The sequence below is a fragment of the Cibotium barometz genome, chromosome 20 (assembly GCF_041138505.1).
Source record: "Cibotium barometz isolate CiBa-2024 chromosome 20, ASM4113850v1, whole genome shotgun sequence".
NCBI classification, from domain to species: domain Eukaryota; kingdom Viridiplantae; phylum Streptophyta; class Polypodiopsida; order Cyatheales; family Cibotiaceae; genus Cibotium; species Cibotium barometz.
In genome coordinates, this window is record NC_141065.1 from 58,455,058 (window position 1) to 58,481,795 (window position 26,738).

Genomic DNA, 26,738 nt, shown 5'->3' on the forward strand with positions numbered 1-26,738 from the left:
ACCTGAGACATAAGAAGCCTCTTTCCTAGATATTAACCTAAGGTTGCTATGCACATACACTAGATCCTCAGCTTTCTTATAACCTAGTTGAATTGTGATTAATTGAATGAATAAACCCATAAGTAGACTATTTGCACTCACAAGCTGAGACACTGGACACCTGTGAGACAACACCTGAATGGACAATATTGGAAAATGTGGAGCATCTACGCATGATTCTCCCACCATGCAATAGGAGACATTGTTTAGATAGTTTCTCCATCATCTCACGAAAGTCCCCCTTCAATCCAATGTAATCAGACAACTGTTCCTTATATTTTGACTTCTGAGCTAGATCTTTGCCCACCCTATCCAATGTCTTCCTCCACCCTCTCATCACATCCTTGTCAGTATGCAGCTTCTTTGAAAACCATCTTGGACTGAGAGAAGGAAAGCTATTGCGTGAAGAGGTGAATGCAGCATTTCCCACCTTTCTTGCGCAAGTGCTCGGATCTCCTCATATAATGAGAATCCCCATCTTTCTCTTCTTTCAATAGCTCCCTAATCTTCCCCATCGTCTGATCAATGCCTTCATACACAACATCCATGCATGGATCATCTTTGTCGACCATGCAAAGCATGGCCATAACTAGCCACAAAACCTTTACATACTTCTCCACATTGGCCCAAAATGCATTTAACAAGATCATGTTCTCATGAAGGAGATGAGAAGCAAGAGGCTATGTGAAAATTGAGGTTTCATGCAAAGAGAGGGAAGTGCAGTTTTTGTGTCCAATACCCAAATTTCAACTGGTAATTACTCATCACTTGGGTATTGATTTCTAAAAATTGATCATATGGCTAGGAAGCTCTTGATATGCTCTTTCCACTCATGTAACTAATTTCTTAATCCTTTACTTCATTGATGATCAGAATTTCTCCCAAAGTTGCTAACTTTTAGGCGAATTTTGGCAGTTTTATAGTCTTGTAGTAAAATGCTCATAACTTTTCGCTCGGTTGTCCGTTTTTGAAAGTTTTTATATGGACACGAAGCTCTCTTCAAGCTCTACGCATCTATGTAATCCTCTTTTGCATAGCCTATATGGATTTAAAACTGCAATTCTCTGTGTATCTCTATTTTTATAGACTTTTGGCCATTTTTTCTTCTTAATAATGATTAATTTCTCTTAATCTCTTATCAAAAGGCCAATCCCATGTGTCTTATCCTCTTGTAAGTAATTGCTATATTCTTTTGCTTTAATATGTTCTATCCAAATCGCCCAATTTGCACGGATGAACCTTACCAATATTCCCCGTATGTTTCTGTTCACATAATTTTGAGTCGGAAGATTTTCTTCCAACAAAGAATCGCCCTCTTGTGTGGAGCTGCAAGACTGGCAGAAATTCTTGCTTCTCCGGAGCCTTTTATCTTTCCTTCCATGAATTATGATCTCACCTTTGATGTGTATATCTTTATCTTAACCTAGGGAGAGAAAGGGAGGTGAGGAGGCTGTGAGGTTTCATACAAGTGTGTTTTGATTCTAAGAAGTGACCGAAGTCCAAACCCCAACTTCGTGTCACATCTTTTGGTGGAGACGGCGGGCAGGTTTTACTTAGAATTATTCTATTTTAACCCCAAGGTCCTGCATGATTAAAGAAAATTTATTTTGAAAAAAGTAAATTTTCCTTGTCGCTACTCATCTTTTGGTGCAAGATGTTCAACATTCCGGTGTTCCAAGGATCGAAAGGAGAAGACCCGGGGAGTTATCTCCGAGAGTTTAACCAAGCATGCCGCTTGACGGGTTGGTCTATGAAGGAGAGGGCAGAAATACTTCCAGATTTCTTGGAGGGTGTGACCTTAACTTGGCATGAGGCTTTGCCAGAGGAGTCCAAGAATGATTGGGAAAGGTTGACCAAAGCAATGAAGGAGAGATTTGGGACAGTGGAGTCACCAAATGCTTTACTATTGCAATTGGATTAAATTTTCCACCAAAAGGAAGGAGAATCAGTTTTTGCCTTTTCAGTGAGGTATGAAGCCTTATTCATCAAATATCAACAAGCTGCTTTACATGTTGTTGCTTCTTCTTCTTCACCTTCTATGAAAGATTCAAAGAGTTCTTTAGCAATGGAGCACCTTAAGATGAGCAAGTTTATCAGGGCTTTGGATCCCCGCTTGCATGGAAAAGTTCTTAGCAAAGATCCCACTAATTTTAAAGAGGCTCTTCGTATTACTTTGAAGAAGGAGGCCACTCTTCATATTGAGTCCACATTCCAATCTTCTCCGAGTGTGCCAACCCCACCACGAGTAGAGATAGCCTCAATATCTCAGGTGTACAAGCTCCATCCTTGGATCATAACATTGCACAACTTATGGCAGAATTTGCTGATTTGAAGTTACACTTAGCCAATGCAAGGCCACCTAGGGTTCCACGAGTTAAGGATAAACCTAGGGATAGAAGTAGTGTCACATGCTATGAATGTCAAGAGAAGGGGCACTATCGCACTGAGTGTCCGAAATTGAGGAAAAGAGAGGATAAAAGTTTAGCACTTTTAGAGGAAACATGCTCAGAAGAAGAAGAGGAAACATTGATGCCATTAATGGCAAAAAGGGGTCGTAAAACTAGAAGCCAGGAAGAGGAAGAACAAGAAGATAAATCTGAAGAAGAGGAGAAAAATAAGAAGAAGAAGAAGTCATCTAGGAGAAAAATTGGACAATCTTACTTTCCTCTTGGACAAGGATCTCTTAGTTATGATCTCTTACCAGATCTTAGGGAGAAAATGGCACAAATCACATTTGGGCAGCTTTTGGCACTCTCTCCAAAGCTTAGAAAAGAATAGGGTAAGCTGGCTAGCACAAGGGAATCTAAGAAAAAGAAGAAGAGGGATAATGGGACTCCTATGGTTCAAAAGGTGGATATTGATGTAGGAGATGATGTGCCTGTGATTGATGTCATCATTGAGGGGCAAACAATTTCTAATACATACATTGATGGAGGTGTGTCAATCAATGTCATGAGTGAAAAAACAATGAAAGATGCCGATTTTTCTTCTAACTCTCCCTATCGCATCAAACTTGCTGATAATACTAGGGTGAAAACCTTAAGAATTGTCAGGAATTTGGGAGTGGATGTATATGGTATTTCTGTGCCTACAACTTTCCAAGTCATTCCTACAAAGCCTGATGCTAGGGCTTACCCATTGATATTGGGTAGGCCATGGCTTTGCCAAGTGAAGGCAATTCAAAAGTGGGAGATAGGTGATCTTATTCTATAAGGTGAGAATAAGGTCCACTACAACATCAAGAGTCGTCGCTCGCAAGAAAGTGGTAAGAGGTGAACCTTGAACTTCCGAAAGTTCAGAGTCAGAGTTATCTGATGAAGAAGAGACAAGTGGTAGCTTCGAGGATTCCATCTCAGAAGGGGAGGTGGAGGGAGTTGCATTTGGTCTTTCCCTGGGAAGGGATCGAGGGGATGCTGAAGACAATGGAGCCTTGGAAGGGGAAGCTTCTTCAACCATGTGCAAGAAAGGAGATGTGGACCTCACTAGTCTTCACCAACAGAATAAACTTCTTCTTGATGAGTCCATAGCAGGTACTGAAAGGGAGAATTACTTAAAAATGTTGGATGGATTTCCTAACCTTTTTGCAAGCAGCTACTCACAAGTACGCCAAGTTACCCTAGTAGAGCACAAGATTGATCTCAAGCCCCAAAGTAAGCTAGTGGTGCAGCAGCTAAGGCATTTGGGAGTAGTGCAAGCAGAGGTGCCTAAGAAGGAGGTAACTAATTTGCTTGAAGCTGGATTTATTTTTCCAGTAGAGAATTCAGAGTGGATTTTCCCAGTTGTAGTCACTCCCAAAAAGGGTGGAAAATGGCATGTGTGTGTGGACTTTCGCCCTCTAAATGCATGCACAAAGAGGGATTATTATCCTCTACCCTTTCAGGATGAGATTTTGGATCAAGTTGCAGGTCATGAGTTGTATTCAGTGTGTGGTGGATACTCTGGATACTTTCAAATTCGGATTTATGAAGAAGATCAAAGGAAAACCTCATTTATCACCCCTTGGGGAGTATATGCCTATAGGGTGATGCCATTTGGCTTGACCAACCAGCAACTTTTCAACGCTTCATGAGTCAGGTATTTGCACCTTACTTGGGAAAGTTTATAAGGGTATTTCTGGATGATTTTTGCATTTATTCAAGCCGCATGGATCACTTGGAAAAGTTGAGGTTGGCCTTGCAAAGTATTGATGATGCAAAAGGGTGTCTTAATCCTTGGAAAATGCCGCACGAAGGAAGGTGGTTCTCTTAGGACATATTATCTCAAAAGAAGGCATAGAGATGGATCTTGAGAAGGTGCAGGCAATGTGGCCCTCCCACCGCCTACCAATGTGAGGGAGGTAAGGAGAATTTTGGGTAAAACAAAGTATTACCAACGCTTTGTTGACATGTTCTCTGAGAAGATGTATCCTATAAATCTATTGACAAAGAAGAATGTTTTGTCCGTTTTTGAAAGTTTTTATATGGGCGCGAAGCTCTCTTCAAGCTCTACGCATCTATGTAATCCTCTTTTGCACAGCCTATATGGATTTAAAACTGCAATTCTCTGTGTATCTCTGTTTTTATAGACTTTTGGCCATTTTTTCTTCTTAATAATGATTAATTCCTCTTAATCTCTTATCAAAAGGCCAATCCCATGTGTCTTATCCTCTTGTAAGTAATTGCTATATTCTTTTGCTTTAATATGTTCCGTCCAAATCGCCCAATTCGCACGGATGAACCTTACCAATATGCCCCGTATGTTTCCACACACATAATTTTGAGTCGGAAGATTTTCTTCCAACAAAGAATCGCCCTTTTGTTTGGAGCTACAAGATTGGCAGAAATTCTTGCTTCTCCGGAGCCTTTTATCTTTCCTTCTATGAATTATGATCTCACCTTTGATGTGTATATCTTTATCTTAACCTAGGGAGAGAAAGGGAGGTGAGGAGGCTGTGAGGTTTCATACAAGTGTGTTTTGATTCTAAGAAGTGACCGAAGTCCAAACCCCAACTTCGTGTCATAGTAGCATGAGAAGATCTAGGATGTGAGGAGATATTCTGGGAGTGAAGAGGTGGAGAGAATCAAGCAAAAGAGGTGGAGTGAATCAAGGATCAATGAACAAATCAGTGGAGCAGATCATGGACAAACTTGTATAAATTTAGGCATTGGCCTAATGAGTAATTTGTTAGTTTTTGAGTATCCATGCCTACATTAAGCTATCAGTTAATTGCTCACTAATCTTATCTTAATCATCATTTAATCACTTGCTAATGATGTTGATTCTTGCATTTGATCCACCATAGCTCATCACTTTGCTTGCATTTTAACATGGTATGAGAGCTTAGCTTAGAATCCATCCAATTTATGAGCTCATTTATCTTGCTAATGATCCTATTAATCAAGATTAAGAGATAATCACCTTTTTTTAGTCTTTTTCAACAAGCTTTCTGCACCCCCAACTAGTGGAGGGGCTTGATCTCCCTCCACCCTCAACATTAGGCCCAATGCTTCTAGCCGCTTGAAGCCATAATCCCCACGCTTCAGCTAGTCTCATCAAATCGCCAAACCACCAACAGGAGCTGCTATTTTTTGCGAATTCGTCCATGCTTTATTTTTGGAGAAAAACTAAGATCTATACTCACACAGAAGGAATTGGTCCGATTCCTCTTGTCCCAAGGGGTTTTCAAGGGTGCTCTACATGCTGGTGATGTCAGATTTGTGAAATTCCTCAAGGAGAAGTGGCATCAAGCTTTGCATCAAATCTGCAAAGTGACTTTGGTAAAATAGAGATTAAGCATTCAATGTTTGGTTAAATCTTTTATTTCTTGGCTTGATCCTCTACTAGACTAATTGCTATTGATGCCTTTGAAAGGAGTTGAGCTCATTTGACCTCTAAGACCCCAGATCTAGCCTCCCTACACACTCTATTTTTTGCACACAAAATAGGAAATTATTTTACTAATCAGTGATTAATAAACATTAATCACTGTATTTTGGTGCAATTGAGGGTTCAAATTTACCGTTGGGTATCTGATATAGATCCGTATAACTTCAGATTACAATTCAGAGATGGTTTGATACTCTAACCATTCAGTACAGATTTGTTACCCTTGGCTTTGTAATTTTTTATGAATTTATGCTGATAAATCTGTTGTAATCATCATTTAACACCACATTTGAGTTATAAAAGGGTAGACACTGCCCTTGAATCTTGAATTGGATCAAGAGGTAAGACCCCCTTCACATCATCATGAGCACGGCACAAGAAATGGCTAAATTTAATGGGGAGCAGTTTTATACAACAAAGATCATGTATTTGTGGGGGCTAGTTGAGTGAAGAGATGAATGTCCATAGGTGATTGGGGAGAATGAGTGGAAGAGCAGGAATTAGAAAGCATTAGAACTCATTGCACTTAGTTTAAATGATGAAATCATTCACCACATCACAGGATATAACGGGCAAAAGATGCATGGGATACTCAATAAATTATTTCGTACACTCAAGAAAAAAATTCCAAGATAAATTTGCTAATGCAATTCTACAAACTTGATATGAAGAAAAGTGAACCTCTAATTACACACTTGAACAAATACAAACACATTAATCACAACTACCATTGGTAAGAAGGTAGAGGATGATGAGGAACTAGCAGTGCTTCTAAGAGTGTGGACAAAGGAGAATATGAAAACATTGTGGCAACCTTAAAGAATGTACTTAAATTGAACTTGCATGAGATAGAAGGAGCTCTACTAGAGCAAGAGACCAAGATCAAAGAGAAAAGGGGTGGACCCAACAGCTAGAGAGGAAAAAGCATTCTTCACCCGAGGAGGATTCTCACAAGAACGAGGACGAGGAAGAGGCAAGGGAGGAGGAAGGACCTTCACTTGCCACAACTGTGGGAAGCTAGGACACATGGCCAGAGACTACCATAGCAAACCCATTGAAGAAAGAATGACATCGGCCAACTTCATTTGGAGACTCCTAAGGAAGTGGAGTCAGATCATCTTTTCTGAGAGAGAAACCCCACAATGCAATGTAACCTGCCCCAGTAGAGTAAAACCACATCTGAGCCACCGATGATGTAGGCCATGTGGTAGATGTATGTGTGAGCACTTTAATCAAGGTCACCGGTATTTGTAGTACCCTTGGACACATAGAGAGAGAGTGTCAAGGACTATGAGTTAGGGACTTGAGGCATTGGTCGTGAGCTACCAAGTAAGAGGGAAACTTGGTATAGGGTCCAGGTGTGCTAGGATTATTCACTTGAGGGGAGGTGTTGAAATATACAAGTGAATGGCTATGTGCGGGAACAAGCCCTTAGCAAGAGGCTGTAAAAGAGAGTTTGTAAATGAGTGAGTAGCAGTGAAAAGGTGAGAGGTATCTATTGGGAGAGAATAAAGGTGAGAGGTATCTACTGGGAGTGAAAAGGTGAGAGGTATCTACTGGGAGAGAATAAAGGGTAGCATGAGAAGATCTAGGATGTGTGGAGATATTCTGGGAAAAGTGAAGAGGTGGAGAGAATCAAGCAAAAGAGGTGGAGTGAATCAAGGAGGAGGTGTCTCCCCAGATGTAGGGGAGGTGGCACAAATCAAGGAACAAATCAGTGGAGCAGATCATGGACAAACTTGTATAAATTGAGGCATTGGTCTAATAAGTAATTTGCTGGTTTTTGAGTATCCATGCCTACATTAAGCTATCAGTTAATTGCTCATTAATCTTATCTTAATCATTATCTAATCACTTGATAATGATGTTGATTCTTGCATTTGATCCACCATAGCTCATCACTTTGCTTGCATTTTAACAAGGCTGGAGCAGGCAAAAGAGCAACTTCAAAAAGAGAAAGCCCACATAGACCCTCACAACTATGCATGCGAGGCAAATAAAGGAGTTCCAAGACACTGCAAATACTAATGAAGATATGCTTCAACAATAAATAGAGCTACTAACAACCAACTCAAAGCAGAACAAGAAAGAGTGCAAGATATGCAACAAGAAAGAGAACATGCAAACAAAGCACATGCACAAAAGATCAAAGCCCTCAACGAAACCATCAGCACCAACCAAGCAGAGGTGCAAAGGAATCAAGAGACCATATCACAACTGACAATACAATTACAAGACACACAAAGATTGGCAGCACAAAGGCTCGATTAGATTACTGAAGCACAACAAAGGGAAGCCACTGCCAGGAGAGCACAAGAAGATGCAACAAGAAGATTTGAGGAGATGGATGCTGAAAGAATGATCCGGGAAACAACCATCTCCACCCAACTCAGCAATGCCAACGCTCACATGCAGGATTTGTCTCGCCACCTAGCAGCACAAGAAAGGAGTCTATGCCCGAAACCGACAGATGATATGCGTATCCTCCTTGAGCGCACCTTGGAGTTGGGACAGCTGCCACTAACTCCTCGGGTCCCTCCTCACACTCTTACTTTGTTCTTATCTACACTAACACTCTCATTACTTCAGTATGATATCAACTTAGCTGAAGATATAGGCCTAGGTAAATTAACCCTAATTAAACAAAATACTAAAAGGGATGCTGACCCAACAATCATCATGGGTATTTTGAGGGGGGACCTTGTATTAACTAACCCTCAAGACATCTTCTATCCCTTGCATCCTATATTGCTAAACCTCCGTAGTTGGTGCTGCGTGCTCCAAAATTCTAACATCCTGGACAAGTGTCAACAAACTTGATCTGTTTATTCTAGATGGCATTCCAGAGACGCCCGCCAACTACGAGGTGGTTGTAAATACTTATCAATGGGTAATTAATCATGGGTGGCTAGAAGTATACAATACTCACCAACATTTGAATCTTTGTGAGTCCACATTATATCACCCTGTCGGAATCCTTAAACTCTATACTTATCAATGGGTGGCTAGAAGTATACAATACTCACCAACATTTGAATCTTTGTGAGTCCACATTATATCACCCTGTCGGAATCCTTAAACTCTATACTAATATCCACAAGCATTTAGAGGCTATGCTCACCAGTGTCAGATATAATTTTGATGCCACTCACATAAGTTACATGGATATTGATAATGAAGAAATTCCTGAAATTCAGAACTATTTTAAAGCTCATAAGCCTAGCCACCCACCCCCTAGAACTGGTCAAGGTGAAGAAGAAGGTCCTTCTTTAGTTTCCAAATACACTTACCATGTCTATTCTAATATCGCTAGTAAGCTTCTCAATCCTTATCCTAGTGCGCCACCTATTACATCTTCCCAAGCCGACTGTATCTACTCTTCCTTCTCTCTGCCAGAATTAGATTTTCCCACTAACACTCTCACTCTCGCCCCCGAGGAGGTATTGGCACCTACTCATCTCCTCCCCACGGCAACCTCAAGAGGTACGTGATTTGACTCCACATGATAATATTATGCCTTTCACTGAAAGAAATGTCTTGGATTCAAGAACAAAGACAGCAACTACTGACCTGGATTAGAGCATGGCGCAGAATACCTGATCCTGCCATTGTGGCTAGTGTTAGGTTTATGAAATTATTGGTGATACTAATAGATCAACCTAAAGAAACCTATGATGGCTTTGAGGCACAGCACCTGCAGTGTTCGACATGAACCAAGGGCCTTCAAACAGAGGAATGATGTTATATTACCACCGCTTACGATGTCTTCCAGCCTATATGCATCTTACATTTGAAGACATAATAGACACTAGATTTTGGAAGTCACACTCAGCATTCCATCGCACTCTTCGGAAGCTCAAGTCCAGAGGCAACTTCTACCGACATGAGTTTGGTGACCAGGTCTTTCGACCTTAGTAATAGGTTCTGAGGACAAAACCTACATCAGGAGGGGGGAATGTTAATCCCATTCGGATTAACAACATGATCCTCAATTGAGGACATTAATAAGTGTCATGCAAAGGCACTATAAAAGGTTGTACATTATGAGATATTGGCCACCCAAGGCCTAGTTAGTAAGTTTTGGGCACCCAAGTGTGAATAAGGGCCAATTGTATATAAGGCATTTTGTCATAATGAAAAGGACACAATTCCCTTTGTGCTATTGAGAGCTCTCCCCTTGTGACTTGAGAGAGAGTGAGGAGTGAGAGCATTCTAGCATTGTGCCTCTTTCATGCTTGTGTGTCTATGCTTGTATGAGAGAGTGAGAGAGAGTGTGATTGGTCTATGTGATGGTGTGAGAGACTCCATGGTGATAGTGTGGAGGTGGAGCTTGGAGTTTGGAGCTTGACAAGCGAGCTTGGAAGCCTCAAGAGACTCGAGATCGAAGCATTGGTAAGTACCCCATGACAGTTGTGTTCTATTGCTCATCCATTAGGTGAATGTGTAGAGTTCCCTCTTGGAGGTGTGGAAGTCCATAACAGGCAATACAAAGCATTATCAATTAATACAAAGAAATACATTGCGTTATCAATGGTTATACAAAGCATTATCAATGAGGGGTAACATAGCGAGCCAAAGAGTCCCTTAATGCGTTGGGGTCTCATCTAAGGGCTTGATGTTGTGGGGCAAGCTGTGCTTCATCATCCGAGTCATCTCCAAAAGAGGCATCCAACATGATGTTGTGCAATATGCAGCATGCTACAATGGTATTTGACAACAAGTACTCAAGGTTCAGGACAAGCGTTCTTGCCATTCACGTATCTCCATCTTTGTTTAAAATGACCAAATGCTCGCTCTACCACAATGCGTGTTGAAGATAGCTTGAAGTTGAATTGTTGTTACTTGATTGTTCGTGGGCAAGACATATGGTGTCATGCACCAATCCTTGAGATTGTACCCGCTATACCCACAATGTACTCTCGAACCCACGCTCATCTGCTTGACAAAAATGAGAGTTTCAGAGAATTCTATTGTCGTTTGTAGACCCAGGCCAACCAGCAAACACATCCAAGAATTGGAGATCCATGTCTACAATGCACTGAACTGACATGGAGTAGTTCTTGTTTACGATCGAACCAATCTGCTGCGGTTTCATCCTTTGGCTTATCCATGTTGACATGTGTGACATCTATAGCACCACAACAATTAGGAAGACCACGTTGTGCAAAGGAGCATTACTTGACCTAGGCGATAGTGGAAGCATGTTGTGGGGGCCTATCGAATGTATAACATGTTGTCGATGATGCAAGAGAAGTGCCCTAACAAACTTGTTCACAATTTTCGAGGCAGTGAGCTTGCCAATGCCGAAGTGCTCACTAATATTGATGAGGCGGGTGCCACTTTCCACCTATATAATCGCCACAACAACTTGCTTCTCCATAGAGATTAGGTGTCCACTCACCGTTGCAAGCGAGTGTAATGGTAGACGGAGCACCTCCTTGAACCACATGCCATCTCCACGAGTTGCATAGTGGTTCCACCAGGTAAGGGCTCGTGGCTTCACATAGAACTGTGATACATAATGTGCTCTCACGTTGAATGCTTGGAGCATTTGAGTAAACAAGAAGGTATGGCAACATGAGAGAAGTAGATGCTTATGAAATCAAGGCGAGGATACCATGAGGGTTGACCGATGTCACTTGGCTCAGTGTGTGGAAATGGAGAATGGTAAATTGTAGGCTCTTTTATGTTGAAGATATGAGTACTGAACAACTAGCAGTCCCATCATTGTTGAGAGAATAAAGAGGCGAATTGGAGAATGGGGAGGCATGGAGATGGTAAGCATTGGCATGTGGGGAACAAAACTCTATTGGTCATGGCCCGTGTCTGTAGGAGTAGAGAACTGACGAGTGTGGAGGCGTGAAAATTTTACTTGTTTGCGACGCATTTTTAGGAGTTCGGGATGTTGGTTGATAACTAGTGCCTTATGAGGTGACCGGCTAGGGATAAGGTTCGTGTGGCCTTAAATCCCCCTGCCACCTCTAGCTGGTCGGCCAATTGAGGTCGTGTGAATGGGTCCTAGTAGGTGGTGTATGAGGGGGTTTAGGCCGGCTTTCCCATGCTACAGTAATGCTGATTTTATTAGGTTGGCTTGCTTCCGACATTACAGTTAACTTGGTCATGGCGTATATAATGCTGATATCATCACTTAGAGGTAGCTGGCCAAGTTTTGAAAGCAAATGCTAACCATGCCATTTATGACACACGAGCTTTCGAATGACCAGGTTATCGAACAAGCTGCATGACCTCATTGACTAGGCCATGAGAAGACCACTTCACATATCAAAGGTGTCCCTAGAATTTTTGTTGAAAAGGAGGGAGGGTCTAGCATTTGGAGGAGCTCTTAAGTGAGCCTTGGGAAGACTACCTTTAATAGAGATTAAAGCATTTGTTCGGGAAAAAAATTTGAGTGAATCTGACATGGATCCTTCTTACCATGGATTGAAAAGGAAAATGTAATTTTGAACGAGCATTTTCTTCATACTTTCATCCAATTACTAATATTTTTTGAAAAATTGGAGGTGGCATTTTTCCTTCTCCTCTAAGTTATTCCCAAACCTTGGATCAAAGGTATTCCCAAACATTTTGGGGAAAAGCGCCCTCACCCAAGCTCTCTCTTTTTGGACATCGCTCGGCCCCCCACCCTCAGCACTATCTCTCCCACGGGTCTAAAAGATTGTTGTCAAGTGGCATCAATGGATAGCACCTGACAAGAGTCTTTTAGACCCCGTGGGAGATAGTGCTGACAGCCCTCCACCCAAGCTCGTGAATAGAGCGTCTTCCTAGTCCATCTCGCCACACCCAGTCCATCGCGCCACACCCACCCAGTCACCAACCCAAATTTCACGGAGCACTTCAGGATATATTTTTTAAATAGCTTGACTAGAAATTTGAAATTACACTACCAGCACGCCATCACTTTCAAAGGGGCCACTTTGACATGCCGGATTTTCTATAAAAACCCCCTTTCAAAAATTTTTCCTTTCTTGCTGACAGTCTTGCGGGCAAGCATCGTACACATCGTGCTCGTTGATCCACGTGTCCCCTTTCCGTAGCAGGACAACAGCCGTGCCAATAGGGCAATGCGACTGAAAGAGCTGCCTGATCCCTCACCTTCTCTTAGAAAAACCAGGACGAGGTACATAGAGGGAAAACTTGCAGAAATTATCCGCATCCTGAGAACACCAGGCAGTTGGTTGGATCCAAGCACCACATATATCCGCCTTTTGCAATCATGCACCATCATGAAAGCACTGCCAGAGGGTAAACAAGTGCATTCTCACATGATTAAACATGGTTTGAAACCTAACAACCACACATGGTTTACCCTCATCTCCATGTATGCGAAATGTGGGTGCTTTTTTGAGGCACACCATGTCCTTGATAGCATGCCGCAAAGGTCCGGGGATTCATGGACTGCATTGATCGCAGCACACACTCATCAAGGGCACGGTGAAGAGGCCCTGCAATTGTTCTGGAAAATGCTGCAGGAAAATGTAAGACCCAATGAAGCCACATTAGTGTGTGCCCTTAATGCATGCGCAAGTTTAGCAGCTCTTGAATACGGCAAGCAGATTCATGGCTACATCACAGAAAATGGGCATGAATCGGATTTATTGGTGCAAAACTCCCTTTTGAAGATGTATTGCAAATGCCGTGGCTTGCACCATGCACGGCAAGTATTTGCTGGCATGAGGGAGCGGAATCTCGTATCGTGGACAGTGATTATTGCAGGGTATGCAGATCATGGGCATGATGATGAGGCCATCAAATTCTTTTGGCAAATGGTGGAAGCAGGGGTGAAGCCAAACAATGTTGCATTTGCAAGTATCCTCAAGGCGTGTGCCAACCTGGGGGCCTTGGAGCTTGGCAAGGAAATCCATGAGCACATCCAAGGAAGTGGGCTGGGTTCAGATGTCCTGTTGAACAACATGCTTATCAGTATGTATACCAAATGTGGCAGCATAAAAGAAGCCCGCCGAGTTTTTGATCAAATGTCAAAACGTGATGTTTTTTCTTGGAATGAAATGATTGCAGGATACACCCAACATGGCCTTCATAAGGATGCCTTCAAAATCATTGAAAAAATGCAACGAGAAATTGTGAAGCCAGATATCGTTACTGTCACTAGGATGATGAATGCATGCATCAATCTTGGAGATCCAGATAGGAGCAGAGAGGTTCACTCTTACATTATCAAAAGTGGATTTAAATCCAATATTGCAGTGTTAAATAATGTTCTTGACATGTACATCAAGTGTGCGGCTATAGAAGTAGCCCGCCACGTGTTTGACGGTCTGCCCAAGCGAGATGTAGTTACTTGGAACACGATGATCATGGGATATGTTCAGCTTGGGCAAGGTGAAGAAGCTTTGAAACTTTTTCAACTGATGCAAGAAGAAGGGATGAAACCTAATGATATCACTTTCACAAACCTCCTCAATGCGTGTGCCAGCCTTGATGCTTTAGAGCAAGGGAAGCAAATCCATGAACATATTGTAAAAACTAGGTATGAGTCCCATATTTTTGTAAGCAGTGCACTTATTGACATGTATGCAAAATGTGGAAGTATAGAGAATGCGTTTGATGTGTTTTCTAAATTGCCTGAGCAAGATGTGGTTTTGTGGAATACAATGGTGGCAGGATTCAATCACCATGGACACAGTGAACTCGCTTTGCAATTGTTTTGGAAAATGCAGCAGGAAGGTTTGAAACCAAGTACAGTTACATTTGTCTGTGCTCTCAATGCATGTGCCGTCTTGGGAGTAGTGGAGCTCGGCAAAGAGATACATGTGCATGTTGTGAGAAAGGGGCTTGAAAATGACGTGTTTATTGTGAGTGCCCTCATGGACATGTATGCTAAATGTGGGAGCCTAGGAAACGCATATGGTATTTTCATTAAAATTCAAGAAAAGGATGTGGTTCTATGGACTGCTATCATTGTTGGATTTGCCCGGCATGGGCGTGACAAGGAGGCCATTAAGCTCTTTGAGCAAATGCTTAAAGTAGGTGTGAAACCAAACGAAGTTACATACATGGGAGTACTTATTGCATGTAGTCACACAGGTTTAGTAGATGAAGGCCATCGGTATTTTAATTCAATGAAAGTGGATCATGGTATTTCTCTGTCTGCAGATCATTATGCTTGCATGGTGGATCTTTTTGGTCGTGCAGGTTGTCTAGAAGTAGCAGAATTTTTTTTGCACAGGATACCATTTCAAGCACGTTCTGAGACATGGATGTCCTTGCTTGGTGCATCCAAAATTCATGGTGATTTGGAGCTTGCTAAACGAGCTGCTGGAAGCATCCTCAAAATAGAACCGCATAATGTTCCAGCCATGGTAGCTGGCAGGTGGGAAGACAAACTAGCGGTGAGAAAGTCAATCAATGGCCAAGTATAGGAGCTTGGTGTGCAATCACCTGCAACACAATCTCTGCACGCGAGATTTCAGAATGAATGCGCAGATCAATGTGACATTCTTGTGGCTGAATATAATGTGTTTGTGCACTGCACACGGTCTCATTACAAACGGTCAATGTAGCACCGAACAGAGACATCAATGTTTTCAAGACTCCTTTACTATCTTGAATGTTGTATAAGTGAAAGACAAGAAATGAGGACAAAATTTTAAATGAGATAGCTGTCCTGCAAGGAGTGCAGGATGCTTGTGAATTGCTGCTCGAAGTCAAAAGCTTGTCACCCAGATTTTCTGCAAACTCTCAAGACCATAAAGAGGATGTACTAATGCTGCTGGTTGCCAGAGGTTGACGCCAACAAAGAACTCATGAAAACTGAGGGGTTGTCGCCTTGGAGGCTGCAGTGTTGACTGAGTTCTGTGTGCAACGGCGTGTGCAGGTTGGAGCCTCCATAGTTGTGAGCCCAAACTTGCTGTGTGGGTGCCTGATACTGGCTAACCAGGGTGGGCCCCTCTGGCTGCTCTATTGGGCCTATAAAAAGTCTTGCTATGAGCTTTGTATGCCTCTGCTGCTGCCCAAAGCTGTCAGATCTCCTGCCACATGATGCTGTGTATTGCTGGACTTTCTGCAGCTCTGCTGGTGTTGACTAATACATGCAATGTTCCACAAGGTACACTTTTCCCTGGTTTGTAGACTTGGTAACATTTTGTAACATGGGTGCTTGTGCAATGTGGAAGCATATTTATGAATTGATTGATTGCAGATTAGCACCTAATCAAAGACTTAAACCCATGCACAACTTGCTTCTTCTTCATGCTTCTTCTTTATGCTCGATACACAGTAGAGAGAGAGAACCTAATCTACCATGTATTACTAAAATGAAATATCTACAATTCTGAATAGAGATACTCAATGGTAGCACTGCTTTCGAGCTCTTAATGACTCAATGATGACTGATTAATCCATGAATGAATATGACTAAGGCCTAGACTCCTATTTATAGTGTCTTATGTTGGTGAGTTGGCTACCAACTCTACCATGTGAGGGCAAAAGGACCAGATGTACGAGAGATCAGAGCAAAACAACATAGCATGAAATGGGTGAGTGAGTGTATATATGACGGTGAGTGAAAATATGTACAAGAGGTCCTCTGATGTGAGGAGACTTTGAGTAGAAGACCAGGGTAGAAATATCACCCATGATCTCACCAACCATGCCAGTGGTGTAAAGTGTGGGGCCTATCCCCCAAGCGGGTCATCAGTGTCCACCGCCTCACTAGATGAGCTCGATATCTCAACACTCCCCCTCGAGCTCAACTCCATCTCGTGTAGACCAAGCGAAGCCCTGAATTTGCGGAGCTTCTCTGTATCCAATGCTTTGGTGACGATGTTGAAGGGAGATGAGAATTAGGGTTTCATGTGGGAGACATACACAGAGAAGAAGGAGAGAGAGAGAGAGAGAGAGAGAGAGAGAGAGAGACATATGGGGATAAGTCAACTCAATGTATGAGTGTGTGACTCCCCTATCACACATGTATATTTGCACTAGTACACATAGTGCACTTAGTACATTAAAAGTACTAAGCGTACTATGTACTATAACTTATGGGCTAGTACACACTATAAGGGTGGGCATAATGCCTTTACCCCAACAACCTCCCACTTAAAGGCAAAGTGCCCTTAAATGAAGGAAAAGAAAAATCAGCATGTACATGATAATATACAAGGCTATATCAAGGCTGAAACTGGCCTCATCCAATGCCCATTAAGTGTCTGCAATGAGCAAACCGCTGTGGAGGCAAACTCTTTGTCAACAGATCAGCCGGGTTGTCATCCGTATGAATCTTAACAAGCTGAATTTGCTTGTTCTCTATCACCTCTCTGATGAAGTTATACTTCACATCCACATGCTTCATCTTTGCATGAAAGACAGGGTACTGGATGGCACTCTGACTGTCACAATGCAACAATGGAATAAAAACATAAAATCAATAAAAGAGAATTACAAGAATCTCTACTTACATAATTTCTTCGAGCTTTCCTTTGGCTTGATGGTTTGAGGGTTCAACTCTTGTTTGTAACAAGAGTGGCCACCAATCTTTGGAAGAGAGAAATGTTAAAAACTAGTGAATTATTAATAAATTCACAGTTCTTGGCTTGGGAGGAGTAGAGTAACAGTGCATAAACACTATTGAGTTTCAACAAAGAGGAGGGTTTCTATTTATAGGAAAAAGTGAGCTTCTAACCAAGCCATCTGATTCTAGAATTTTTCAGATCAGTTTGGTCAATTTTTGACCATTTTTAGGTCAGTTTTGCTCACTTGGTCTCTGTAGTAGATAAGGCAGTGCACTTCTGCATCCTGGATATCCATGACACAGCACCTCCTGTGAATGTAAATACATAACCGGTAGTAGACTTCCGGTTATCTGGATGACCGGCATAATCCGAATCCGTGTAACCATGCACTAATGCATCCTGTTTGCCAAAGCATATGCACATATCCTGTGTGCCCTTCAGGTATCTCATGACACCTTTCACTGCTTCCCAATGCTTCTTGCCAGGTTTGGCCATGTATCTAGAAACCACTCCCACTGCAAATGCAATGTCCGGTCTCGTAGCAACCATGGCATACATGAGACTGCCACAAGCTGAAGCATACGGAATCTTGGCCATATCAGCCCTGTCACTATCCGACTGTGGGCTGTCCATAGCACTGAGTTTCACATATGGAGGCAAAGGAGTACTAGTCTTCTTCCCCCCATCCATATTGAACCTCTGCAATACTTTGCCAATGTATTCCTTCTGAGACAAATACAACACATGCTGATTTCTGTCCCGAAGTATCCGCATACCCAAAATGTGATTTGCATCACCTAAATCCTTCATATCAAAGGTTTGATGCAGCCTCTTTTTCAAGGCATCCATCTCTTTACGAGATTTCCCGGCAATCAACATATCATCAACATACAAGATGAGGATCAATAGACTGCCATCCAAAGCTTTCTTGGTGTATAAGCAGTGATCTATGTCACTTCTCCTGAAATCCTGGGATTTCATGAATGTATCAAATTTATGATACCATTCCCTTGGTGCCTGTTTGAGCCCATAAAGACTCTTTTTCAGCTTACATACAAGCTTCTCCTTTCCATTCACTGCATAACCCTCTGGCTGTTGCATATATATCTCCTCATGGAGATCACCGTGAAGAAAGCAGTCTTCACATCCATCTGAATCAAGTCCAGATCATCATGAGCAACCAAAGCTAATACAGCTCTAAGTGTGGTCATTTTGACCACTGGAGAGAAGATCTCATCAAAGTCCACACCATATTCCTGCTTGAAGCCCTTAGCCATTAACCTGGCTTTGTATCTTGGCTTTGCATCTGGTGCAACTTTGAGCCTGTAAACCCACTTGCAAGGCAAAACCTTCTTGCCTGTAGGCAAATGCACCAACTTCCATGTTCCATTTTTGTGCAGAGAATCCATCTCTGACTTCATGGCACGCTCCCAAAGAGCCTTGTCTGCCCTCTGTAAAGCCTCCTTATAACATGAGGGCTCCCCACAGTCAGTGAGCATCAAGTAGTCAACCCCTGGAACAAACCTGTTAGGGGCTCTGGAGGGTCTTGTGGACCTCTGTACCCAATGACCATCATTTGCAGGTTGCTGTCCAGCCTGCATATCACCTATTGGTGGCTCCTGTTCCATGCCATAAGGTTGAAAAATCATGCCCGATAACTCCTCTAACTGTGGGATATCCATAGGGATATCTTCTGCCATCTCTGGCTGTCCATTTGGACCATTTTAAGGGCTGGTTTTGCTGCTGTAATGGCTGATTTACAGCCCTTGGTTGTTGTCCATGATGTCCATCATCATCAAAGATGACTCTGCCAGGCTCCTGTTGCCTTGCAGGCTCCTTATACATGCATGTTTCATAAAAAAATGACATCATTGCTGCGTATAATCTTTCTATTCACTGGATCCCAAAGTCTATACCCCATTTCACCTCTGTCACCATATCCTAGGAATATGCATTTGTGAGACTTAGGATCAAGTTTGGTGCGTATTTCCTTGCGTATGTGCACGTACGCAACGCAACCAAACACTCTCAAGTGCTTGTAGGACGGAGGCTTTCCTGTCCATACTTCCTCTGGCACTTTCCCACCAAGCCTCGTGTTAGGTGACCTGTTTATAAGATGAACGGCTGTCATAACAGCTTCAGCCCAAAAACCATGAGGTAACGCAGCATGTGACAACATAGAACGGACCTTCTCCTGAATGGTCCTGTTCATCCTCCGTGCTGTCCCGTTTTGTGGAGGATCATAAGAAGTAGAGAGCTCCCTCTTGATGCCTTTAGCATCATAAAAGTCCTGAAACTGTTTGGACATATACTCTCCACCATTGTCGGAACGCAAAGCCTTCAGTGTTTTGCCAGTTTGATTCTCAACATGAGCAACAAACTTCTGAAACACTGAGAATGTATCACTCTTCAAACGAAGAGGATAAACCCACACCTTGCATGTGGCATCATCAATAAATGACACAAAATATTTTGCCCCTCCCAAAGAAAGCTGAGGCATCTCACATACATCTGTATGCACAAGCTCTAACTGAGCATCTTTCTTTCCAAGAGCTTTCTTGTGGGGGCACTGGAGTTGCCTGCCATATATACAATGCTCACAAAACTGAAAACTTGTGAACTTTAGAGAAGGCAAGTAACCAAAACGAGACAATTGCTCCATTCCTTTGACACTCATGTGTCCCAACCGGCTATGCCACATAGAGATTTCTGGCAGCTCGGTTGCATTAACATTAGCATGGTGACAAACACCAGCATGCATGAAGTAAAGAGTGTCCACCTTAGAGCCTCTGGCAACAACCAGTGAGCCCTTACTAATCTTCCACTTTCCATGACCAAATGTGGTAACATAATCAGCATCATCAAGCTGTCCAGTAGAAAGTAGGTTCTTCTTGATCTCAGGCACATGCTTGACATCATGGAGCATAAGCTGTGAGCCATCTGAAAACACAAGCCTCACATCACCTCTGCCAAGAATCTTGCATGCATGGTTGTCACCCAAATAAACTACTCCTTCATTGCCAGCAGTATACCTGACAAACAAGTCTTTGCAACGTGTGACATGAAAGGAGGCACCTGAATCAATGATCCATGAGTGTATACCATGACCATCTCCTGCAAGAAGTGAATGGGCATCAAGTGAAGACGTGAATAGGACTTCATCCTCACTGTCACCTGCATGTGACACATTGACTTCTTCAATCTTGACTCCACTTTTGTCCTTTGGCTTTGCATCTTTGGCTTCATCTTTGTCTTTGTCTTTTTCTTTGTCCTTTTCCTTTTGATCATTCTTCCATTTGTAGCATTGCTTTTTGAAGCGTCCTTTCTTGCCACAATAATGGCATTCCAAGTCCTTTTTGGAGCGGGACTTGCTCTTTCCCCGTTCTTGGCTTTTACCCCTTTGCTGGGATCTCCCACGTGCATTCATTGCATTGGACTTTCCAACAGAGTTGTTTTTCCTGTTCATCTCCTCTTGAAGGAGAGCACCCTCCACATCTGCATATGACAGCATAGCATTTGAATTGCTAGTGGCTGTCCTGAATGTGTCCCAACTCTCTGGCAAAGTGCATAAGAGAAAGGTGGCTTTGAACTCATCGTCCATTGCCAACTTTTGATTGATGACCTGGCTGACAATACCATTAAACTCATTTAGATGGGCCGTCATAGACGCCCTTTCCTTCATTTGAAGACCTATGAGTTTCTTCAACTAATACACTTTGCTTGAGGCACTTTGCTGGGCATACAAGTCCTGCAATCTTTGCCACATTCCCCAAGCTGTCTTCTCTTCACGTATGCTGAAAAGTAAAGTGTCTGACACAGACAACATGATAGTGGATCTTGCCAGCTCATCCATATCTTCCCATTCTTGAGCAGTAAGAGAAGCGGGCATTACACCCCTTTCTTTGATGGGCTTGTGCTGCTTCTTCTGGAGCAACACATTATAGCACTGGGTTTGCCAAATGTCATAATTATGTGAGCCTTCAAGCTTCTTGACGTGAAGCAATGAAGAGCTCTCACCTGTGGTTGCCATAGCAATATACAACCTATCACAGTAAGGGTGGGCATAATGCCTTTACCCCAACAGATGTCAGCTACCTGATCCTGTGTGCTGACATAAATAAGGTCAACGTCTCTTGCCAAAACCTTCTCTCTGACAAAATGATAGTGGGAAGAGTAGTTGAAGCTCTTACCCTCGTACCGCTTCCTGTGCTTCTCTTGCTTGCAGCTCAGCCCTTAGCATGAACCAGGCTCTGATACCATGAAAAGATGCAGGGGAGAAGAGAGCTCGAGCTCTTGCAAGCACACACACACTCACAAAACCCTAAAAGAGAACACACAAGGTGAGAGGCTGAAAATCTTCTTCTTCTTCACACAACACTCAACACACCATATACAAAGATAAAAGTACACACATATGAAAAGGTACTCAACCAAATACATACTAGGGTTCTCTGTAGTGTGAATCCAACTAAATGAGCTGGCGCTGTAACTATGCCAGTCTCTAGAATGGTATTCACACAGCCTGTCATCCCACTGGTCGCATATCACCCATGATCTCACCAACCATGCCAGTGGTGTAAGTGTGGGGTCTATCCCCCAGGCGGGTCATCAGTGTCCACCGCCTCACTAGATGAGCTCGATATCTCAACAGCAAAGAGGGCTGCTGTCCCATGAGCTAAGGTAATGCTGGTGTGCTTTATGTAGTAGAGGGGGCTGTTGTCCCATGAGCTGAGGTAAAACGTTGATGATGAAGTAGCAGGAGTGCAGGGCCCGGCAGCAGCAACAGTAGCAGATGTGGTACGTGATGTGTCTATGAAGTGGTACAACTATTGAATGGTCGAGCTATGCTATATATAGTAAGGGGGGCTGCTGGTCGGCCCAGCAAGAGGGCAGTTGGCCAGCACAGCAAGACCTCAAAAATCATGAATAAAACCTCATAAATCCAGAATAATCCCCTTTTTAGGGCTGGACAAAATGCAATTTTCACACACCCCCTCTCAGGCCAAAAAGGGGGCATGAGAGAAGATGAGAGAAGCTAGGTTCCCACATTGACACACTGGCAGAAGAAAAGTATCCCCCTCTGGAAGCAAAGCCCGATAAAGTCATAGAGGGAGATCGTGATGGCAAAGGTAGTGAAGGTGAGTTGATGTAGATGGGTTGATCGTCTCCCAAAGTAAGATCTGGAACAAGACTCTCCTTTGAGTAAGAAGTCCCATTCCTTGTGTGGCCCAGATCAGAGTTTGGAGAATCAACCTCCGGTGAGAAAAATTGGTCCTGCGGGTAGACGATCTATGTTGTCTGCTCTGGAGGTCTTCAATCCCTTTGCTCACGATAGCTTTGATACCATGTGAGGGCAAAAGGACGAAAGGACTAGATGTACGAGAGATCAGAGCAAAACAACACAGCATGAAATGGGTGAGTGAATGTATATATGATGGTGAGTGAAAATATGTACAAGAGGTCCTTTGATGTGAGGAGACTTTGCGTAGAAGACCAGTGCAGAAGCAAAGATGATGTCGTATAGCTGAAGCACGATTAGTGATGAAGGCTCGTGTCGATGTGAGGCAAAGGCACTCCGTGAGGTGGTCGGTGACGAAGGCTCTTGTCAGTGGATGCAGAGGCACTCCGAGGTGGTAGGGAGCAGTGGAAGGTGAAGTGATGCAGACTTTGGTGACGAGGGTGCCGTGGTACTTGAGGGGTGATGAAGAGCAGAGAGGGTTGCCGTCCCGAGTGGTGTAGGCTTTGGTGACGAGGGTGCTGCAATACCTGAGTGGTGATGAGGAGGAGAGGGGGCTGTCGTCCCAAGTGTAGTGGTGCAAGCTCTGGTGACAAAGGTGCTACAATACCTGAGTGGTGGTGAGGAGCAAAGAGGGTTGCCATCCCGAGTGGTGTCGATGGTGAAGATAAGCAGAGAGGGTTGCCGTCCCAATGATGTGAGATGATGAGCAGAGGGTTGTCGCGAGGTGAACTGTAGAAAAACAATGATGTATTGTAGTAGATAGTGGGCTGCTGTCCCAAGGTAAACTGTAGAAGAAAAACGATGATGTATTGTACTGTAGCAGAGAGTGGGCTGCTGTCCCAAGGTGTGAACTGAAGAGAAAACGCTGATGTGCTCTATGTAGCAGAGAGGGCTGCTGTCCCATCAGCTGATGTAAAACGCAAGTGTGCTCTATGTAGCAGAGAGGGATGGTGTCCCATGAGCTGAAGTAAAAACGCTGGGGTGCTCTATGTAGTAGAGAGGGCTGCTGTCCCATGAGCTGAGGTAAAACGCTGATGTGCTGGAGTTGACAAGCGTTGATGATGAAGTAGATGGAGTGCAGGGCCCGGCAACAACAACAGTAGCAGATGTGGTACCTGATGTGTCTATGAAGTGGTACAACTGCTGAATGGTCAAGCTATGCTATATATAGTAAGGGGGGGCTGCTGGTCGGCCCAGCAAAAGGGCAGTCGGCCAGCAGCAAGACCTCAAAAAACATGAATAAAACCTCATAAATCCAGAATAGTCCCCTTTTTAGGGCTGGACAAAATGCCATTTTCACACATACCAACCCTAATAATAATGTCCAACTAAGTGTTTTCACACAATAACCCAATAACTATGTACACACTTGCCTACTCATTGGGGTGTGGACAATATTTAAATATTACAAAGATCTGGCACAATAGTCCTTACAAACACATGAATTTGGCCACGTGCTTGACCTGAGAGCTGGCCAATGGGTAAAAGCATGTCCATGTCACACTCGGGAGAGTGTGCACGTGACATCTCCTCCTGCTTAACTTGGAGCGTGGGTGATTGGATAATCTCCTCACCCCTCTCTATACCATATGGTTCCACTATGCTTGTCACCATTTGGCACCCGTATTGAGGCCAATGTGTGGATCCGAGTGTCCGTGATCCTAGTTCCACGCTTTCTGATGTGCCAAACTTTTACCCGGAAATGCCACAGCTGGACATGTTTCATGACTGGGAGATTTATTCATAACAAAGTGCACATGCACACATGTTTGCATGTTTTAACTGTTTTCACGTAAATAGTTTTCGTGTGACTGCCTGCTATGAATGTCCAATTCACGGGCTAGTGGTAGCACCATCTTGCCATAAACTATCTTAAACGGAACCTTGTTAGTTGAAAAATGCACAGTGTTTTTTTAAAAAGATCCTTCAATTAGTTAAAGAAACACGAAGGGCTAAGTACAACCGTGAAGGGCTAAATACAAACTCGCCTCATATAGGGGCGGGAAACAAGTAATCATAAGGGGAAGAGGTGCTTCTCCTCAGGCTAGCCGCTCTGTGAGGAGAAGGCTATCTCATACAAGGGGAGGGGGGGGGGGGGGGGGAACAACCACACAAGTGGTCTGTAATGCCAAATGGAGTCATTGCCTCTATCTGTCAGGAAAGGGCTAGGCCTCCAAAGTCTTAGGAAGGCTTCCCGCTGCTTCCCCCACTGACCGCGGAGAGTGTGAATGATATCAAGCCATATGCTCCCAACAGTCTCAGCTGACGGAGTGTGGGTACCCTCGATGGCCTCACTGCATGTAGCACGCCAAATGTGCCAAGTTGCGATGCTATTGTAAATCTCCCATCTCTGGCATGAGCCTAGCCGCCAGTCACTTGAGGGAGGGGTTGTGACTGGTGTGAGGTGAAAAAAAGAAAGAAATACCTGCCTCTATAGCCCTTCCACCTCGCAAACTTGGAATAACACACACGAACGGGGGCACCACCAGCCACCGGCTGGAACAATTCTCGCACTTCACCACCCAACCCACGCCAGACAGACAGCCAAAAACAGGGGCACCATAGACAAAGATAAACACCCAGCAATATATTCCAGATCAAAACATCATACAAGCTTCTCCCGACACAGAAGCTTTACTCACACAACCCGCAAAACACTCACTCTCAGACCTGTCAGCCGAGGATACACCACATCCCCGATCACCACAACACTCGCCTGCCTGCTGTACCAATCACACCAGAATGAACCCGGCCACTCTCGCTCCAGAAGGCGCCCACACCAGCTAACCCTCGAGTCCTCTGCGACCCATCACTTCTGCATGTGTCGTCAGCAGCAGCTACACCATCATCTCTCTCTCAGTCTCTGTGCTGATCCTCTGTCAGCTCGCAACAAACCCAGGCAGCTTATCTGCCTTGCTACCGGCCCACCACCAAGCAGCAACACCTGTCTCCGTCTCACTCGGTACCCACTCTGTCCATAACCCTGTCTCCTAGGCGGCCCACACCAGCCTGCCTTTCACCTGCAGCTTATCTGCTCTTCAACTTGTCCTCGCTAGCAGCTCCCTTTGATGCCAGCACCCGCTTCTTTCCCACAGGCAGCGCCCCACCAGCCTCTGCCTTCTCCAACACGCATGTCCTCCATGCTTGCCTTCAGCACCTACCTTGCCCATAGGCGGCTTCTTCACCACCTTTGACGCTAGTCAGACCCGCTCCTTGACGACGGTCGCCAGCCTGAATCTTGAACGCCAGCAGATCGCCCAGTTAACCAGCCCTCTCTGCACTTCACACGGGGAGGCTCCCACCACCTCTGCGTATGGCTGCAGCTACGCTGCCTGAGAACCCACGCCGCTACACGACAACCACCTTTGCTGCAGCTACGCTGCCTGAGAACCCACGCCCCTACACGACAACCACCTTTGCTGCACCAATCACACCAGAATGAACCCGGCCACTCTCGCTCCAGAAGGCGCCCACACCAGCTAACCCTCGAGTCCTCTGCGACCCATCACTTCTGCATGTTGCCAGCCCGTCAGCTGCGCTCCAACCCTGCTTCTCTTCTCACGCGGTCAGCCCGCTTGGCACTGTTTCCACTCGTTGAACCTTGTGCTGTCAGCCCATCAACCAGGCTCTACTCGACGGCTGTCCGCCTGTGGCTGCACTTCACAAAGGGGGGCCCAGCCTCTGCACGATGGCCACACACCCTAGGCGCCTTTCTCTCCAGCAGCGCTCTACACTCACCAGCTGTTATGCCCAAGAGCTCCCCCTTTGCTCTGTCTTCCAGCCGCGCACCCTCTGGCTTGAAACTGCAGCTGCACCTGGGAACCCCCACTGAAACAACTCGGCTGCTTCCTTTTACTGCACGCTGCCGACTCACACTCCTTCGCCAACCTTCGAGAACGTTGCGTTGGCGGCCACCTAAAGCTCCACGTTCACTTTGCATTTTTGGCCATTTAATATTAAATATTTATTTTTTATTTCGCCTAAGATGGCCGCCCTCACCTTTTCACATCAAATGCCCTAGATTACATTGGCCCATCATCAATTGCTCGCCCATGCTCCACACACCTCTCTCTCAAGGCAACATCGGCCCCTTCAGTTTTTAA

The 26,738-nt window shown here is 44.1% G+C and overlaps 1 protein-coding gene across 2 annotated transcripts in view; it reads left to right on the forward strand.

The window, feature by feature from the left end:
- The first annotated feature begins 12,710 nt into the window (after positions 1-12,710).
- Positions 12,711-26,738, forward strand: part of LOC147628079 (putative pentatricopeptide repeat-containing protein At3g01580) — a 37,427-nt gene continuing 23,399 nt past the window's right edge. The window contains exons 1-2 of one of the 2 annotated variants that reach the window (XM_086815043.1): positions 12,711-13,845; positions 13,942-16,120. In XM_086815043.1, coding sequence (XP_086671169.1) covers positions 12,987-13,845; positions 13,942-15,305 — 2,223 coding nt within the window. In that variant the 5' untranslated portion in view covers positions 12,711-12,986 and the 3' untranslated portion in view covers positions 15,306-16,120. Of the gene's footprint in view, positions 16,121-26,738 lie in introns of those variants that run through there. The other variant, XR_015268372.1, reaches the window with a different exon arrangement.